The sequence below is a fragment of the Ursus americanus genome, chromosome 21 (assembly GCF_024610735.1).
Source record: "Ursus americanus isolate L20-20 chromosome 21, mUrsAme1.1.p, whole genome shotgun sequence".
In the NCBI taxonomy this organism is placed as follows: domain Eukaryota; kingdom Metazoa; phylum Chordata; class Mammalia; order Carnivora; family Ursidae; genus Ursus; species Ursus americanus.
This window is the reverse complement of record NC_142147.1, coordinates 43,507,889-43,526,202: the sequence shown is the minus strand read 5'-3', so window position 1 is coordinate 43,526,202 and position 18,314 is coordinate 43,507,889. Positions and strand designations below refer to the sequence as shown.

The following is an 18,314-nucleotide window of genomic DNA, read 5'->3' as shown; positions in this document are numbered from 1 at the left end:
CAGACCGGAGGAACATGGGGTGGCACCCCTCATCAGTCCTTACCTCTTGCTGTGCAGGGGCTGGGGCTCCCGGAAGGGGACCATGGGGGTCTGCTTTGGGGGCCGGCTCAGGGACTGGGCGTGGCCAGGAGTGCTGGGGTTGGCCCACTTGGAGGCTGGTAGAGAGTTGTGGGAGGCAGGCCCGCTCCACTGCCAGGGAGCATTGCTGCGGTAGGGGGGCCGGCCCCCAGGGGGCATGTTCTCCGGCTCCGTCTTGGGCTCCGAGGTATTCATGTCATAGGTCTCCAGCCACCCCCTGGGAAGAAAAACTTCGTCACTCAGAAGGGTCCCAGCCCACCAGCACACATGCCTGCTGCCCAGGAGAGACCGCTGCCTTGTCACACTGGGCTGGGTTTCCCGGCCAAATCTGAACCAAGAGAGCCTATTGTACAGGCTGAGTAGGTACCTTTTAAATTGCCTGAAACTTAGCAGCTCAGAAAAGTCAGTCGGGACAGGGCTCAACCCAGAGGCTCTGACCGCTTGGCCCTCTCTCCCTTACCTCCTCTCTGCTCCTCACTCTCTCTTCGTCTTCCCTTCCTCTCCCTTCTCCCTGACCCAGGCTTCAAGTGGACCAGTGTCCTCTATGGAATGGCTCAGCAACCCCCTCCCCACCCCTGCAGCGGTCCTCGGGGCCAGAAAGGTGGATGCCCTCAGAATCAAAGGATAGTATCTGCCTTGTTCCAAAGAACCTCAAAGGCAGCTGGAAGAGGAGCAAGTGACCTACTTTGCAGGGTGGTTTAAAAAAAAAAAAAAAAAAAAGCCACAAAATCCAGAACCTTGAAATAGATGCAGAAGGGCCTGTGACTCCCCCCAGACCAGGCTGGCACACATGCTGCAGGGTTCCTGGCTCGAGGTGGGGTGATCCACATGCTGGGCTGGTATCCTCCCCGCTGCTGCGGTGCAGCATGGGAGGGGGCTCCAAGCCCAGGGAGGGGGCCAGGCTCATGAAATCCACCTCCCAGCAGGAGGAGTTTGGAGCTGAGTTTGGAGCCCTCGGCCTGGAAGCTCTCATGCCCTCGACTGAGCTGAGCCTCTGTGGCTCTCCTGGGTCCTCTGGAGCCCAGGGAACTTTCAGGACTGGCAAAAGATGTGGTGGATTTGGTGGCTGGGGGCTCAGGACACGGCTGCTGAGGAATCTTCAGAAGGCGACCGGAGGAAGCGCTCTGGCATCTGGACCCAACAACTGTGCTGTGCCCTTCAGCAACATTAGGGTCAGAGCTCCTTCTGGCAATCCCTTGGGTTGGGAGGTGCCAATGCCTCACCAGGTACATGAGGAATGACAACAACAGAAATGTCTAACAGAACCCACAGATAGGCCAGGCCCAGGCGGAGATGGACGAGGGGGCCATCATGGCACCACTGCTTCTGCCTGCTCAGCTCCTACACCCCTTCACCTGGGAACAGGTCTGTGTGCTCTGCAGGGCTGACCCCGCTTCTTGGCTCCGGGTACGAGAATGTCACCCAGGCCTGGCTAACCAGAAACCCCTCCTCCTCCCCCTTCCCCGGAAACAATGATTGGCCCAGGATTGTCACATGCCTGATGTGCAGCCATGCAGAGACAGCATCAACTCTGGAATTGTTTCTGGAACTAATGGGGGAAAGATCTGGTTCACTAGGGCTGCTGTGCTGGAGAGTCCCAAGCTGAAACTGTGAAGAAGGGTGGGTCATCTTTGTCCCATGAGAATGACAGCAGTGCAGAAAAGGAGACAGGTGATAAAGATTCCTGGTGAGGCCATCTGGGTCCCTGCATCTGGCCATGTCTAAACCTTGCTCTGCCTCCTAGTTTGTCAGGGACAGAAGCCAGGACAGTCTGTCTTTTGTTTCACCAAGCTTGAGCTGGTTCTGTTGTCGGGAACCAGAATCCTGATCACTACAGCCGCGCTTTCAAGAGAAGTAAACTGAGGCACAGAGAAGCTAAGTAACCTGTCCAAGGTCATGCAGCCAGTAAGAGGTGGAAACTGGATTTAAATACAGGAAGTTGGCTCCAAAGGCCACAACTTTAACCACCATGCACATGGGCCACTGAAGAGTGGTTTGGGAGCCAGTGAGATTTCTTGGGTCCCGGACTTCTCTTCCAGTTACTGACAGAGTGGCCTTTGGCCAGGAGCCCTTGGGCATGATCTCAAAGAGGGCAAGATTATCCAGTCCTCTTGAAGGCAGCACAGGGTGGTGGAGAGCCAGGGCTTCTGGGCCACATGGTCAGTTCACACCCCAGCCTGCATGGCCCTGGGTGAAGGATTTCCTTCCAGAACCTGTTTCCTCATCTGTAGGACGGTGGTGGCTGCAGGCGTTCTAGAGCACTAGGAGAAAGTCTGGTGCTTGCCAAGTGCTTAATAAACAGGGCTTGGCACTGTCACCTTCTCCAGACGATTCTGTGGCCAAACCACCTGCTGTTCCCACAGGCTCAGAGGTCGAGTCTCCCTTCCACCTTCTGAAGTCCAGCCACACCCTGCGGGGGCTCTGGAACAAATCCTTCCCCATCGGTCTGAGAACCAGCAGCACCCACACCACCCTGAGAACTCAGCAGAGGAATGCAGATACCTGGGTCTCATCTCAGCCCACTGGAGTCAGAGTCCTCCTTGAGCTGGGGGCCCAGGAATCTGCATTTTACCAAGCCGCTGGAGATGGCTTCAATACAAGACAAAGTTTGAGAAAGTGGGACAAAAATGGCATCCCTGTCCCCTGGTTTCACCCACCAGAAAGACATCACAGCTTCCATTTCTTATATGTTCTTTCAAAAGTATCCTATGCAGGTATTTCTATGCAGATATCCTACACAAATATTATTTAAAACAGAAATAAAAAGGACAGCACACTTAGCTCCAAATACCATCTTGCTTCCCCCTTCTTGCTCCCCAACTAACAATATTTCTTACCAGGCCCTCTCGGTACAAACAAATTCACTTTATTTCCTTTAAATAATCAAATACTATCCCATCCCACAGATGACCAGGGATTTACTCAGCCTGGGTCCTCTACGGTTGAATATTTAGGTTGCTTCTAGTCTCAGCCAACAATGCTGCGCTCGTGGGTGTGCTCGTCTCAGCCATGTGCCGGAGACGTCTGAGAGGATGCCCCTGGGCTCACAGACCTCTTTTCCTCACTGCCCCCTTGTCCTCAATTCCTGACAGCTGAGTTTCTGGGGGCCATGAGGACTCCTTTCTTACCCCATCTGCTCACTCACTTGTGGGGTTTCGATTTCCCTTCTCAGAGAGAAGTTTCCAACCCCCTTGACCAGAGCTCCTGAGTCCAACTGAAGGTGACAAAAGCATCCCAGATGGCCTCCTCTATCCGGAAGCGACAGAGAAAGTCAGATGAGAGCATTCCTCCTGGGCCTGTGCAAGCAGCCGACGTCACGATGACCATCCCATCAGGCTGGGGGACGTTTTCCCAGCTACCCGGCCCAGCTCAGCTTTGGCCAGTGGTGCAGTGCTCAATCGAGAACCCCCGTCTGATGGCCTGGGAGTGTGCGGATGATCCACTCTGCTATTCAGTGTCTGAAGAGTGGGGTCCCGATGCACACCATGCAGAGCCTGGCTAGTGAGAGGGAGAGCATCTCTGCCCATCCCCATGTGTCTCTTGTCAGGGCTTATTTTGACATCTGAGCCAGGAGGCCAGGGCTGCAGCAGGAGGCTGGAGAGACCCCAGAAGTGGGGTGACCAGCTCTGCAAATGAAGTCAGCCAGACCCCTCTGCATTTGAAGAACAACAAAAACCATACAAGTCCCAACACACACGTGCCCTTGCAAACAGGAGATCCTGTTTCAGTGGCTGCCCTGTCAAGGGAGTAGGATGATAGCTTTTCTCCTAATGAGGGCAAGCAACAGGGCTTGTCTGTCTGGTCACACCCTCCCTGCCTGGTCTCCCCAAAGTCTCCCCAAAGCTGGAGAAGGGAGCCTGCAGACTTTTACTGTTGCTTCCGCTGGTCCCTTCCTGCAGGTCCAAGGATGTCTTTGCCGCCTCCGGTGCGCAGAAAGTTGTCTGACAGGCGGACTGGCTTATCGTGTGCACGCGCGTGGGTGTGAGGGTGTGTGCAGAGCAAGGCAGAGGGGGGTCTGCTGGGGAGCTTGCCTGTGGAGTTACTTCGGCTTGACTTGGCCCTGCAGAGCCTGGAGCGGGTGTGGCTGGGCCGTGGTGCCATGAGAAGGCTGAGAGAAGGGGACGCCTGGGGCTTGACTGGAGTCCCGAGGAGAGACTGGGGAGGTGGGTGAGGGGAGGCCCAGCCCTTGGTTGCAGGGTTTAGGCGTGCCCTGAACTGCCCTCTACCAAGTTCAGAGCAGGCAGGAAGGGGCGGGAGGAGCAAGCACAGCTGGGCATGCACACAGCTCTCAGCAGCCTTCCCAGGTGGCAGAGGACCGTGCAGCTGGGAAACCTGGATTGAGGTTAGTAGCTGTACAACTCTGCACAACTGACGGGTCCCCTCCGGGGCCTCAGTTTTTCATCTGTAAAGTGAGGGTCACACCAGCCCTGTGAGGTCACGTGTCACCTCATGTCAGCCTTCCCCTTGGCTCACTCTGCTCCAGACCCCCTTGGAGGTCTGGCAACAAGCCAAGGGCCTTTGTCCTCACTTCCCTAATGGCCACGCCCTCCCTGCAAGGTCCTTCTTCCGGCTCCTTCTCACCTTCAGGCCTTCCCTGACCACCTGGTCTGAAGTCAGGCTATATGCTTTTTATTTCCCTCACACCCAGTATCTCACAGGTGGTGTCTCTAGGGTGCCCCCTCCAGGACGAGTGCTGTTCTATATGCTTTATTTACAAAGCTTTTCTCCAGCCTCACCGCCATCTTTGGAAAAAGATCTATTACGGCCCTCGTTTTATAAATGAAGAAACTGAGGCGCAGGGTATGAGGCCACTGGCCCAGGGCCATGGTTTACTATGAGGGAGAGCTAAGATTCAAACCTAAGTAATCTCACTGCAGAGCCCGCCTTCCCATGATGCTCAATTGCCTCCCGCTTTTGCTATGTGAAATCATCTTATTCCCTTGTTAACTGTTTACCTCCCCTGACCCATTCAGTAGCTCCACGAGGGCCAAGGCCTGACTGCCCTCTGTGCAGCTGTGTGTCCAGCACTTGGGATGTAGTGCTTCTCTCTCTGTTTCCGGCCACCTGTGGAGGTTGCTGAGGCACCAAGTCACCATTCTCAAAGCTGCATTTACCCTGCCTTCCCCATAAGATCAATTCTACCTCAGAGTAACCAAACAGTTACTGAAGGAACGTTCTTTTTAGAAGAATTTCAGCCAATAAATGAAGAAGGAATGATGGAATTGAGAGCAGTACTTGCTACTCTGTGACCCATGATGACATAACTGATGGAGGCAATAATGACACATGGCTGTTGAGGGGGACAACGTATGAAGACGGGTCAGGTGCCACCACATGAACCCTCTGCTCTTTGGATCACTCACAGAGGGCAACACACACAACCGGGAAGTGTTGTTACCAGAAGAAACCTAACCAGAATTGGATCAAGCTTCTACATCAAACTCCAGTGTACAGGAAATTCATGTGCTAGAGGAACAGGGTAAGGGACACCAGGGGGATGGCAAGCAGCTAAATGCAGGAAATGCATCACTCCAAAGGGCCAGTGACCTGGGTTTCTTCCCCAAATAAATCTCAAGGGGAAAAAAAAAGTGGGATGGAAAGCTTATAGATTGAAAGAGCCTGAAGCGACCCAACAACCAAATACAACAGGAGGAGCCTGATTAACAGAACGATTCTTTTTTAACGAAGATCTCTCTGATATACCAGGAAGGTAAACACAGATGGGAAGCTGATACTGACTTACTGGTAAAATTTTTCAATACAGTCATAATTTTTTAGAGGTTCTTATTGCGTAGAGATACATTCTAATCACTGGAACTGCTTCAAATAATCCAAGGGAGGGAGGGAGGGAGGTACAGAGCTTGAAAAAAAACTAAACAACAAAAAGCTGACTGCGTATTGGTTAAGTGTTAAAATGGGGCTCGGTACACTTTTGATATGTTTGAAATGTTTCATTAAAAAAACAAGACAAACTCTCTATTGTCTTCCCATTGTATGTGGAATAAAACCCAAGTCCGTCACTGTGTCCGTAAGCCCCCCTGAAGGGTGCCCCTGTTCCAGTCTCACTGGTGTCTGCTGCACAGATGGACGTGCCACACACATTCACACTTCGGAGCCTCTGTGCGGACTCCGTCCAGGACCCCCTGGCCCAGACAAGACCACGTGGCTGCCTCCACCCAAGAGCCTTCCCTGACCCGTGCGCAGCTCTCCCACCATGCTGCAGGCCCTGTAGCCACCATGCTTTAATTTTCTTCTTAAACCTCATTACTGCCTGGTCCTGCATTATATCTAATTACTGCCTGTCCCTGCCTCTAGAACACAAACTCCAAGGGAGCAGGCGCTCGCTCCATTTCGTCCCCGCTGTCTCCCCAGCACTTCAGATGGAGCTCGCACCTCGTTAGAGGCACAATAAATGTGTGTCGAAGCAGTGGATCAAGTGCAGCGCGCGCTCGGGGCAGGTTAGTTTAATGCCGTGTGCATCATCTAGAAGATGGGACCGATGAGGGTGCCCACCTTGTGCGGCTGTCACGGACATGAAGTGGGACAGTGCGCGTTTGGAGAGCTTCAACCGTTAAGTAGCACGCGGTAGGCGTTCGACAGATGTTGGCTCCCCCTGTCACCATTAGTGCTCTTCCTGCTGAGGAAGGGCCTCGGGTGACAGTGCTCTGGAAGCTGCCACCCCCCACCCGGCTCCCACCTTGCAGGGCAGATGCCCTTACCTCCGGGGAGTGCCGTCGTCGAAAGGCGGGATGATGACCACCTTGACAGTGACAGAGGTGCGCAGGAGGTCGATCATCTGATCGTGGGTCAGCGTGACCACGGCCACCTTGCAGATCTCCACCAGTCGGCTACCTTGCCGGAGGCCAGCCTGCCAGGCAAACCCATAGTCCTCCACCTCGGCCACCGTCCCGTCATACTTCACGTGGAAGCCCAGCTGCCCGAGTCCGTTCCGCCGCAGGGTCATGTCCACCGTCTCCCAGCCATTGGTCATGACCTGTAGGCAACAGGCAGGATCTAGCCTGAGAAGCTGTTTGGGGCCAGCTCTGGATGACCCCTGCACAGATTTCCCCCCTTCAGGGCCAAAGACCCTGCTGACCTCCATCCCTTCCAGGTGATGCCAGGATACAGGAGCACAAACACCCACCTAGTCCCAGCCTCAGCTCTTGACTTCTGAAGAAAGTGGATAGGCAAACATGTGGCTTATTAGCTGGCAGAGACCGTGGCAGTCATGAGCCGTGTTCTCCAAATGCCCCTGGCCTCCCCCCTTCCCAGCTATAGGGGGATTATACTTCTTGGCCCCCTTGTGGTGGGTGGGCTCTGGGACTTGTTTTGGTCAGTGAGTTGTGAGTGGAACTGTCATGTCATGTCATCTAGACTGGGGCATTTAGTTGCCAGTGCAAGACCCTCCGGAGGCCTTTCCCCTCTGCCACAGCTACTGGGATTGTTCCAGAGAGTGTCTGTTTGTGGTCAGCTGGGGTCCCAGGGTGAGAACACTGTGGAGCAGAGACCCCTGCTGAACCTAAGCTTGGACATGTAGTGTGAGCAACAGATAAATCTTCGTTGTTTTAACCCACTAATATTTTATCCTGACCCAATGACTCTAACCAAAGTAGGCTGGAGAAGCAGCAGACCAGAGATCCTGGGATCTTTGCTGGCTGGAAGCTTGCGCCGTATTCTTTACTTCATGGTATCCTTCTTAGAGGCACAACCCCCTCCCCAATCTCTTCCTCAGACTGTCCTGCAACCTGGAGCTGACCAGACCACACAAGGCCTTGCTTCCGATTCACTCCCTGCTTCATCTGTGTGTGACTGTCGCCACGATCACATATTACTATAGATAAGAGGACCCACCGAAGAGAACCCCAGTCTCTCAGTGTGTTCTTAGGAATTCCCTCCTCTTCTTGGGAGAAAAGGATTAATTTAACAAGCCACAGCTACGGCTACTGAACAAGTTACATCGAGATCGGTCTGCGCTCTCCAGAAACTGCATTAAGGAAACAGAACATGTAACAGTTCAAATTGCTGGTGGAAAGCCATCCCGTGGCTAGAAATGATGCCACCTGACATACCTATGACAGCAGGGGCTTTCGCCCTTCTCTGACCGCTATGCTCCATGAGGAAATTTTAGGTCACAAATCACTCTATGCATTCACATGACCATCTACACACACATATTCCTTGCAACCCAAATCAACCACATTGGTGAGCGTAGGCATCCGGAAATGAGAACGTGGATGGTGAAGCACTCACCTGAGGACATAACCACATCTGATTTAGATGGTGAGAGTCTGCACAGTGAGGGGCACATGTGGGACCCGGCACCGCTCCCCAGAACGGTACTTATCCTTACTCACTGGGACGGGCTGTGACACTCTGTATCCTTTCCTCCAAAATTCTGGATTGAGACCCAGCAATTGATTTCATAGCCCAACTTGTTCACATGCCAGTGAAGAATTACTGTGACTGCTTCGTGTATGATAATGACAAAACAGTTGTTTTTTGAACAGTCTTTATGTTTTCGAGATAAATATTGAAATGTGTATAGATGAAATGATAGGCTATCCCGGATTTGTTTCCAAATAATCGGGGGCGGGGGAAGAGAAGGGAGGGAAGGAAGAAACAAGACTGGCCACAGGCTGGCTGAGAGCTGAGGGAACCAGTGATGGCCTGGGAGTTTGCTAGGTTGAATCCTTCTGCTTTTGTGGCTGTTTGATGTTTTCCATAATTAAAAAGTTTAAACTGGTTGGAAAGGATAGTGTTTAGTGCACTGAGAGAGAAACTTGTGTGTGACTGGCTCCATCCTAGCCCGTTACTTCTGCTCTGGGAGTCCAAATTCTCCTCCCTGAAGCGGTCACCCTTGTGTCCAAAGAATCTGGCTATGGGTGACAGAGAAACGTCCCGTGTGTCTGAGCCCATGACCAATGAGGCCACACCAGCCCTGGAGGGGGGGCTGCGTGGGGAGGCCCCGACCATCCCTGGAGGCTGCAGCGGGCCTGCTAGCTGCTGTCCATCTTCCATCCTTCCCTTCCTGCTTTTGGTAATAAGACCTCCCACAGCACAACAGACTTGGATGGGCGCGCGGCCACCCAGCAGAGGCCCGCGTTTCTCAGCTTCTCTCACAGCTGGCTGTGGACATATGACTTGCTTGGGGCCAGCAGGATAGACGTGAAGGCATTTCTTCTTTGTGTTCTTCCAAATAGTACTGCTTGCCCTCCACACTCATGCCTTCTCCCTTCCCGCTCACAGGGACATGGATATGGAGCGATACCAACCAATACGGAAGGAAAAGGAGGTGCCACAAGATGGAAGGGACTGGAGTCCTTGGGCTGTCCCTTGCCACCGTGACCAGCCTGGGCATTAGCCCCAAGAGAAATAAATCCCATCTTGTTTCAGCTCCTGGATCTCTGAGTCTCTCTCGGCAGCCCGGTCTGTAACCACCCACTACAGCTGCTCTGGACCATTTCAGATAGGGAAGGGAGGGGTGGTCGGGGATCTCTGCGGCTTCTCTCTTAAATGTCCTGCCACTTCCGTCCCTTTTGCTTTTCTAATGAACCAAAGGAAGCCCCACCTGAAGAACAGAAGCATTCCTGATGTTTACAAGATTCCAGAAGGGCCCCGTGCCACAGGGAACACCGTAGGAGACCGAATGCCTATCAGCTGAGAGGAACCTGTGCCATGACATGTGGCCACACTGCCCCAGGCCCCCCCTTAAAGTTAATCTTCCTGGGGACTGATCTTTGTGTGCCAGGCACCGATGAAGCCCTTCCTAGGCCTAATTTCACCAATATCTCACTGGGGAGACAGGTACAACTAAATTGCTTATCTTACAGTTGTAAAACTTGTACAGACCTGACTTTTTAACTCTTGCTTTTAGCCTCCATGCTATATTCCCCGCTGCCCCCTTTGTTTCCTTCCCCCTCATTCTGCACCAGGATGATTCCAACTTCTTGCTCTTGTCTCAGTTTAAAAGTTGTTTCCTCAGGGACCCCCTGGCCCGGGCTCACAAGGTGGGGTACTTGGTGGGTACTGTAAGGGAGAAGCAAGCTGGTGGAACTGTGGCCAAACAGTACACCCTATCACCCTGCTTCAGCTGCCCACCGCCCTGTGCAAACATATGCCCAGTGTAGCCAGAGCCCCCGGGGAGCTACACTCTTGTGAAATCTTCTGAAGGTCAAGATTTGGTAATTAACTGAATAGGTCTTGGAGCTGCATCCGACCTGTGGCTTCAAGACCTCTCCCCACGATAGGTTCCCCTGGCGTGCTCAATACTCCCTCTTTAACCTTTTGGCACTTGTAACTTTTTGTTCAATTTCTGCCTCAGAGGGGAGCCCCAGAAGGGCGGCCAGGGCCCATCATGGTCACTGTTGTGTCCCAGCACTGCCTGACTCAGAGAAAAGCACACAGTAATACTTGCTGACTTAACACAAAGGATGTCTGAATCCCAACTATGTTGGGGAGGGCGTGGACTCCTTCCCCTGGAGGACTCTGCAAAGCCGACTTGCTGTCACGAGTCGTGTATGACAGGCTTGTCCCTTCACAAAAGATGGCTTACATCATCACTTCCTGGCCACCCGGATCCTCAGTGGGCTCTGGGGCACTGAGACTGTGAGGGGGGCTGTGGTAACAGGCTGTAAAATGCTGCACTGACAATCGGGTCGGGGGTGGGCGTGGGACGGAGCAGCCCAGAGAGGACGTGGGTAAAACATGTCACCTGGCACGGTGCCCGGCATGGTCACTGCTCAAGAAAAGTGAGCTGCTGTCAGGATTCTGGGAGGAAGAATACTCTTCAGTGGGGATGAGAAAGGTATCTCCTTCACTGGGCTTTGGGTAGGAAAAAACGCAAAGTCGTGCAAGGTGCTGGGCAGGGTCTGACAGCCCTACGTAGACGTTCGCTTTTGCTATTACTACAGGGCAGTATGCAACCGGGCGTTCAGAATGAGTTCGCCAAGTGTGTGCTGCATTCCAACCTCAGTGCTGAGGACACAGTGGCGAACAACAAATACATAAATATGCTTCATATGGTGTAAGTGCTTTGGGGAAAATTAAAGCAGGGTAAGTGGGTGGAATATGCTCAGGGCCAAGCTGGGGGGGGTTTGCAATTTTACATAATGAGGCCTTCCTGACAAGGTGACATGTAACTTAAGGAGAGGAGGAAGTGAGTCACAGGGGGATCGGGAAAAGTACTCCAGCGAGAGGGCACGGGGCAGGGCAAAGGCCCTGAGGCCGGATGCCTGCCTGGCACACTCGGGAAGCAGCACAGGTCTGTGTACCCAGAGCAGAGACAGCGACAGGGAGCCGGGTCACACTGGGTCTCAGAGGCCACTGCAAGGACTCTGGCTTCCATCTAGAGAGGGCAGGGAGTTTTGGGCAGAGCAGTGATGGGATCGGATCCCTCGGGTTGCCTTACTGAGGACAGACCATAAGGAGGCAAGGGTGGAGGCGAGGGAGACCAGCGAGGAGGTGACTACAGAGTCCAGGAGAGGCCGGGGGAGGCTGTGGAAGGGGAGAAGTGGCTGGAGTCCGCCCACCGGAGGTGGTGCTGCCAGACGGGGTGTGGGAGTGACAGAACAGCGGGGCTGATGCTGAGGCTTCTGACCTCAACAAATGGAGTGACGGACGTGCCCTTTCTGGAGACAGGAAAATTCTGTGGGGCAGGAGAGGAAAACCAGGAGTCTGCTCTCGGACATGTTGTTTCGGGGGCTTAGAGACCCCAGGTGAAGATGCCAAGTGAGCAATGAGCTACCAGTCTCGAGTGTAGGCACAAATGGGTTTCAGAGTCAGGAAAACCTGGATTCAGACCCCAGTCTGCCACCTGCTGGCTGCGTGACCTTCTGTGAGAGTGTACCTCTCAGAGCCTCAATCTCCTCATCCTGTCAAGTAGGGTAAGAACAATACCTACGCTCCGTGGGGCGGACGGCTGTGATCTCGCGTGTGAACGCTGCTTATCAGCGTGCAGTCAGGGTCCAATTAAACTCATTCAACTAATCAATTGATCTGCACTTACTGAACACCTACTAGTGCCAGCCCTGATCTATGCAGAGGACATGAGCACGTAAACAAAACAGACGGAGGCCCTGGTTCTCATAGCTCACATCCATGTTGCTATCTAACGCTGAGCATGAATTTTGGGGTCAGAGAAGCTGAGAGCAGGGCTCCATCAATCCAACTTGAACTTAATGAGAGGGGGCAAAGGCCCGGAAGGGTGAACGCACTGGCATCTGGAGGTCACAGCCCATTGAGTCAGGCAAGCTTCTCTGGGAAACGTAACCCATCCAATCCTTAAAACTTGCCCATGATGTAGGGTAATTTTTGTTCCCATTTTTCAAGTGGGGACATCTGAAAAATGTCAGTCACACGGCAGTTAAGAACTTGGCTCAAGGTCACACAGCTGGCTAGCGGCAGGGCCAGGACCTGAAGCCAGGCCTTGTGACTCTAGAACCTGTGTCTGTGTTAGGCTCCCTTCCCCATTTCACACATATGACATGGCCTTCTGTGAAACGCACCGGGAGCCCATCGCCAACAACAGCATTCCTTCCCGCGAGGCTCCCATGTGGCCTGAGGCTTCTCAGCACCATGATTCAGGCCACCATCTACGAAGCTGTCACCTGAAACCAATCTGCCACTCTTGGTTTGGCCAACAGTCTGAGCCTGAGCTGCCTATCAGGAGCTTACGGTAAGAATTTACCCAGACTGTGAATCTTTGTCTTTTAATAGAGGAAGTTAAACCATTCACATTTATTGTGATTATAGATACGGAATTACTCCTGCTATATAACTGTTTGTTTTTTTAAGAATGCTTTCTTATATTCCACCACCCCCTGCCCTGTCCCATTTATGCCCTATCCTTCGATGGCTCAGAAGCTTTTCATTCTATTTTAATTCTTCCAGGAAGTACCCTTACATTTTGAACATAAGCATGCACGTATATTTTCCATCAAGATCTAGAGTGAATAAATCTATCTTTTGTCTTCCCAAGGTGATGGCATGGGCATGGTCCAAACTGTCTCCAGAAAGAACCCAGGCTGCAGGGCCCATGAGACCCCCTAGTATGTAAATGGCAATTCTGACTCCCTTGGAGCCAATTAGTGTCCTGGCCTGACGGGCTGGGGGCAGAGGGGGTTCCCTAAGGCCTTGGCCAAAGCACAGAAGTGCTGCACCATTGCGGAGCTCTCTCCCTTACCTTCAGTCTCTGGACGATTTCCCTTATGTCCTCCACAGAGCCTTCTGTGGCCTGCAGGAAGATGTGGTCCCCTCTCCCGTAGAAGATTTTGAGTGTTGAGGAGTCTGGGGTCCAGCCAATGACGTCCCCGCAGTAGCAGTTGAACACCACCTCCTTGGTGCGCAGGTCCAAGAGCACCACAAACTCGTTGGAAATCCCCAAGATGCAGTCGATTTCTACCCCCTGGGCATAGTCCTGAGCCGCCACCCTCCAGGCGATGGCCCCTGCGCTGTGCTGCTCAGCGCCTGCCCGCGCTTTTGTCTTCTCCTTTTTCTTGGAGGTCAGGGAGATGAGGTTGAACTTGCCAGTGGAGTCAATGGGTGTGTTAGAGACACAGTTTTCTGCCAGGTCCTTGAGGTACTCCTGGCGGGTCCTGGTGGCCATGGTGTGGAATTTGTCCGACTTGTGTGCAGCATTCTCGGCATTAATGACCTTGGCCAGCAAGAAGTCTCTGAAGACATCAGACTTGCGGAATGTGGTTCCACTAGGGATCGGGGGACCGAAAGGAGGAGCATCTTTGGATCGGGTCACAGCCATACTGAGGAGGGAGAAATAGGTGGTAGAGAGAAAAGCACTTGAGATTCCCTTTAGAAAGTAAATATGCGATCAGAAATAGGAGTTTGCTTTTTAAGAATTGAAATCTACATCTAACTAGTAAGTTGCTGGCCAACTAGACTGGAAATGAGACAGTCTTAGGGCACATACATGCGTTTTTACTTCCTGACAGATGTTAGAACATCCATTGGCGTTCCAAGAATAATTCTCCCAGCACTGTTCCATTTCAGTTACTCTCATACCACATACATATAAACTATGTGGTAGATTCCAGTTTGGCAAATCTTGAGCTACGCTGTTTTTGTGATGATGATTAAAACCGGAAGGAGTCACTGTCAATGAGTGAGCAGTCAGCTTCCTAAGATTTTCTTAAAGAGCATTGTATTCACCCTCCACAAAAACTTCACTGTGTGAGCACGGCATTAGGAGAGATTTCCTAATGCTTCTCTCCCAACTGTAGAATAATTTTTAAATAATGAGATTCCCGACTAAAACATATGCCATGAAACCCAAACACAGTGTAAAGTCTTGTTCGGGTTTTGACTCCTAGCATCCCCACCCTGGCCCCCACGTGACAAGTGGGACAGTGTAACATTTCTGCCTCTGTGTGACAAGCATTTCTGGGATGCCCTCTTTTGGGCATTGGGGGTACAGTAGTCCCTGACGCCAGAGCTTTTAATCCAGGAGGAGATGCATACCAAACACATACACTTACAAATTAACTTATAAAGACAAAGAAAGGAACGGGGTACAGACTGAACAACAGATGGACAGGATATAGATGGGGGGGCTACGGGGGGAATCCGGGAGGGCCTCTCTGAGGAAGTGATAATTATGCTGGGATCTGAGGCTGAGTGGGAGGCAGAGGAAGAGCTGAGGGTAGAGCCCTGTATGCAGTGGACACGGCACGTACAAGGCCTGACTGGGAAAGATGAGGCTGGGGTGGTTTGAGCCCAGTGAGGAGCGGGATGGGAGCCAGGCCTCTCAGGGCCTTCATGGTATGTTAGCACTTTTCATCTTGATCGTGAGAGCAAGCCATCCTTTGACCATCTGGACTCACTATTCACTCTCTGAACCCCCAGATCTGGTCTCTGCCATTCTCTGCCCTGCTCAGTGCCCTGGAAGGTGAGTTTCTGCATGCTTTCACCTTCACCTGGCTTCTAGTGAATCCTGCCATTATGAAGCGGCAGCAGGCGACAGGAGGGGACAGGAGAGAAAGGCTGGCGGATTGCTTTCTCTTTATGGCCTTTTTGCTGGGCGGGGGTGGTGGCAGTGGCTGCCGTCCCTGATCCTTCAACTCACAGCCGCAGCTCCTGTCTGGTGGCCCCTCTTCCAAAGCCTAGCTCTCTCTAGCTTCCAGAAACTTCTCCCATCCTCTCCACCCTCATCAAGCCAAAGCGGTGGGTATGTCTCCCTGCTGCTGCGGCTGGTCCCTGGATGCCTCACTCTTCTGTACTGGTTCCCTTAACGTAGGCCTGCCTGTGAGTAGCCTGTTCATTCATCTTCGGTTAAAACCCAAGTGGGGCATCTGCCTCTTGAGGGTCCATGATGGACACAGGTGCTAGCAAGTGACCAACAGACTACCGATCTGCAAGAATCAGCATGGCTGCCCCACAAAGAAAGGACTGGAAGGGATCAGAGACCATCGAGGGAGCTCCTGCACACCCCAGGTGGGTCAGGCCAGATCCCTCGCTCACCACCTCCACTGTTCAGGTCCAGCGACCCTTCCCCAGTTCTGGAGTGCCACGTGGGCAGGTCCCACCTGGAGCTTAGCTGATCCCCCAGCACCAGCACAGGTGTTCACTACTGATTAAAATACTGACTTAGGGCCACCTGGGCGGCTCAGTTGGTTAAGCGTCTGCCTTTGGCTCAGGTCATGATCCCAGGGTCCTGGGATCAAGTTCCACATCTGGCTCCTTGCTCAGCGGGGAGCCTGCTTCTCCCTCTCCCTCTCCCTCTGCTGCTCCCCGTTTGTGCTCTTTCTCAAATAAAATCTTTAAAAAAAAATAATGACTTGAACAGACCAAGAAGAAACAGATTTCTACCAATGCACAGGAGGTTTTCTGTAGGTTTGACAGAAAAAGGCATTTCCCACGGGTGAGGTTCTTCGAAGGCCACACAAACCAGGCAGGTTTTCTTCTGTGCAAAGCCATGTGGGTAAGGCCTTGCCTACAGCCTGGGGGAGGGATGAGATAACTTGGCCAGTCTTTCTAAATCACAGTGTGTCCACACTGTACTGTACAGATGTGAACAGCTTTGCAACTTCTCCAGTCAGCACCTCGCTGCTTAGAATGACAGACTTTGGGATTTCCCATAATCCTGATTCATGATTTTAAGAATCATGAAATTACAAGGTGCTGAAGGTTTCTGGACAAGCAGAACAGCTGGTCCCTTATGTCCCAACAGGCGGGACTGGGTTTTCACAGCACACAGGCTGCAGGGACGCCGGTGTGCCCCTCAGAAACAGCACACTTGGAACCAGAAAGGATGGCACCTCGCTACACAACCAGGAGACGGAAGTATTTCCAGAATACTCAGTTATTCCTTAAACAAATATTTCCTCAGGGCCTATGATGTTTGGGCCAGGCATCTGTCTGGCCAGCAAAAATGTCTTTAGGGCCCACTAGATGGCAGGCCCCGTGCCATGACAGATACACAGAGGGGGATGTGACATGGGGTTACCTTCAAGGGAGGCTAGGGCCATGCCAAGAAGTCGTTTTTATAGCATGATGGGTGCTGTGATGGAAATGTGTTTGGGGACATGATGGGGGTACAAGGGTGGGGGCAGGGTGTGGTCTCTCGGGGATCAGCTGCCTACGGGGACGGAGGGCGGGCAGCTTTGGTTGTGTCTTTAACATTTTCTTTCTTTAAAAATAAAGAAAAGAGAGCTGAAGCAAATATGGCAAAATGTTAACATCTGTTAAATCTGATGGTGGGCACATGGGTGTCTGTTATATTATTTTCTGTGCTTTTCAGAATGTTTAAAATATTGCATAATAAAAATATTTTAAATTAAACTGTAAAAAAACAAAGGGTTTAGGGATGCCTGGGGGGTACAGTCTGCTGAGTGGCCGAGTCTTGATTTTGGCTCAGGTCATGATCTCAGGTTGTGAGACCGAGCCCTGCAATGGGCTCTGCACTCCACTGGGAATCTGCTTGAGACTCTCTCTCTCCCTCTCCCTCTGTCCCTCCCCCTGCTCACGTGGGGCGTGTGCTCTTTCCCTCTCTCAAATAAATAAATAAATCTTTAAAACAAAACAAAACAACACAGAACAAAAAAACCAGGGTTTGTAAATCAGAAAAAAGCCAGCATCCTGGAGGCCATGGAAAGGCTGGCCTGGACAGGTGGGGGGGTCGGCCGTGGGTTGCTGTGACAGCCCAGGCAGGAGAGGGGAACGGGGGAAGGGGAAGGGCTCACCCCACATCCCCAGCTCAAGCCTTGCCTCTGATGCGCTGGGAGAAGGTGGCCTTCTCCTCTGGGTTGTGTGTGTATGTGAACAACTCCATCTTCCCTCACCACGGCTAACTTCCAGCTCCCGAGGAACGTGGGACATCATGCGAGTGTGGCTACTGCTCCATGTCCCAGGAACAAAACGAGCAAGGAGAGAGGGGGCCTCGGGCCTGCTGACGCCTGGAGGCCCTGCCGTGCAGTGTGCTGGCTCCTGGCAGCCACCCGGGCAGCACATTCAGCACGGCCCTCCTAACCGCACTCACTGCACGGTGGTGGAACCCTCCTCCCGTCTCTCCTTCACCTCACCAACAGAAGAAAATAGTAGGTTCTGGCAAATCCGCCAGGACCACCAGTGCACCTACTGCACATATCCTTTGACTCCGTAGCCCTGTTTTTAGGAATTTTCCTAGCTGTCTACTTGGACGCATGTGCAATGAGAGCAGAAACAAGATTATTCATGCAGGACGGAGTGGACAGTGGGTGACAAGAAACAACCCACATGCCCATCGAAGGGGGAAGATTCTCGTGCATCCACACGATGGCAAGTCACGCGGTCCTAAGGAATTTGAAAAAGCACTTTATGTACTGGTTTGGAGAGATCTTAAGGATCAGTGAGCAGAACAACAAAGGCTGCAGGATGGTGTGTGTGACGCGCACCGCGTGTATTAACAAGGGGAAAACGAATACTTAGAAGTAGTTGCCTGCATATGTATGAAACAGTCGGATGCACAAGAAACTGCTAACAGGGCGAGTGGGTGGGGGCAGGGGTGGGAGGGGGACTGTGACTTTGCTTTACTTTTTATATCTTTTGAATTTCAAACCGTTTTCAAAAAAATGGAAAATAGCGAGTTCCCCAGAGTCTGCAGTGCTACTCCAGGAACATGTGCGCCCTTGGCACATGGTCATCGGTCAGGTGGCGTCCAAGGACTATAGTTCTATCCTCACCCCACACCCAGAGAGCTTTTCGCTTGGCCTCTGGCTGCTGGCCGCTCCCCGGGGTGAGAGCCGGCC

The 18,314-nt window shown here is 52.5% G+C and overlaps 1 protein-coding gene across 6 annotated transcripts in view; it reads right to left on the bottom strand.

Moving 5' to 3' along the window:
- The window catches only part of SIPA1L3 (signal induced proliferation associated 1 like 3), a 225,285-nt gene that overhangs the window by 56,502 nt on the left and 150,469 nt on the right, over positions 1-18,314 (bottom strand). For all 6 annotated transcript variants that reach the window (XM_045786053.2, XM_045786088.2, XM_087870714.1 and 3 more), the window contains exons 9-11: positions 13,259-13,835; positions 6,798-7,072; positions 44-295 (exon numbers count right to left, since the gene is read on the bottom strand). In XM_045786053.2, the coding sequence (XP_045642009.2) occupies positions 44-295; positions 6,798-7,072; positions 13,259-13,835 (1,104 nt within the window). The remainder of the gene's footprint in view (positions 1-43; positions 296-6,797; positions 7,073-13,258; positions 13,836-18,314) is intronic.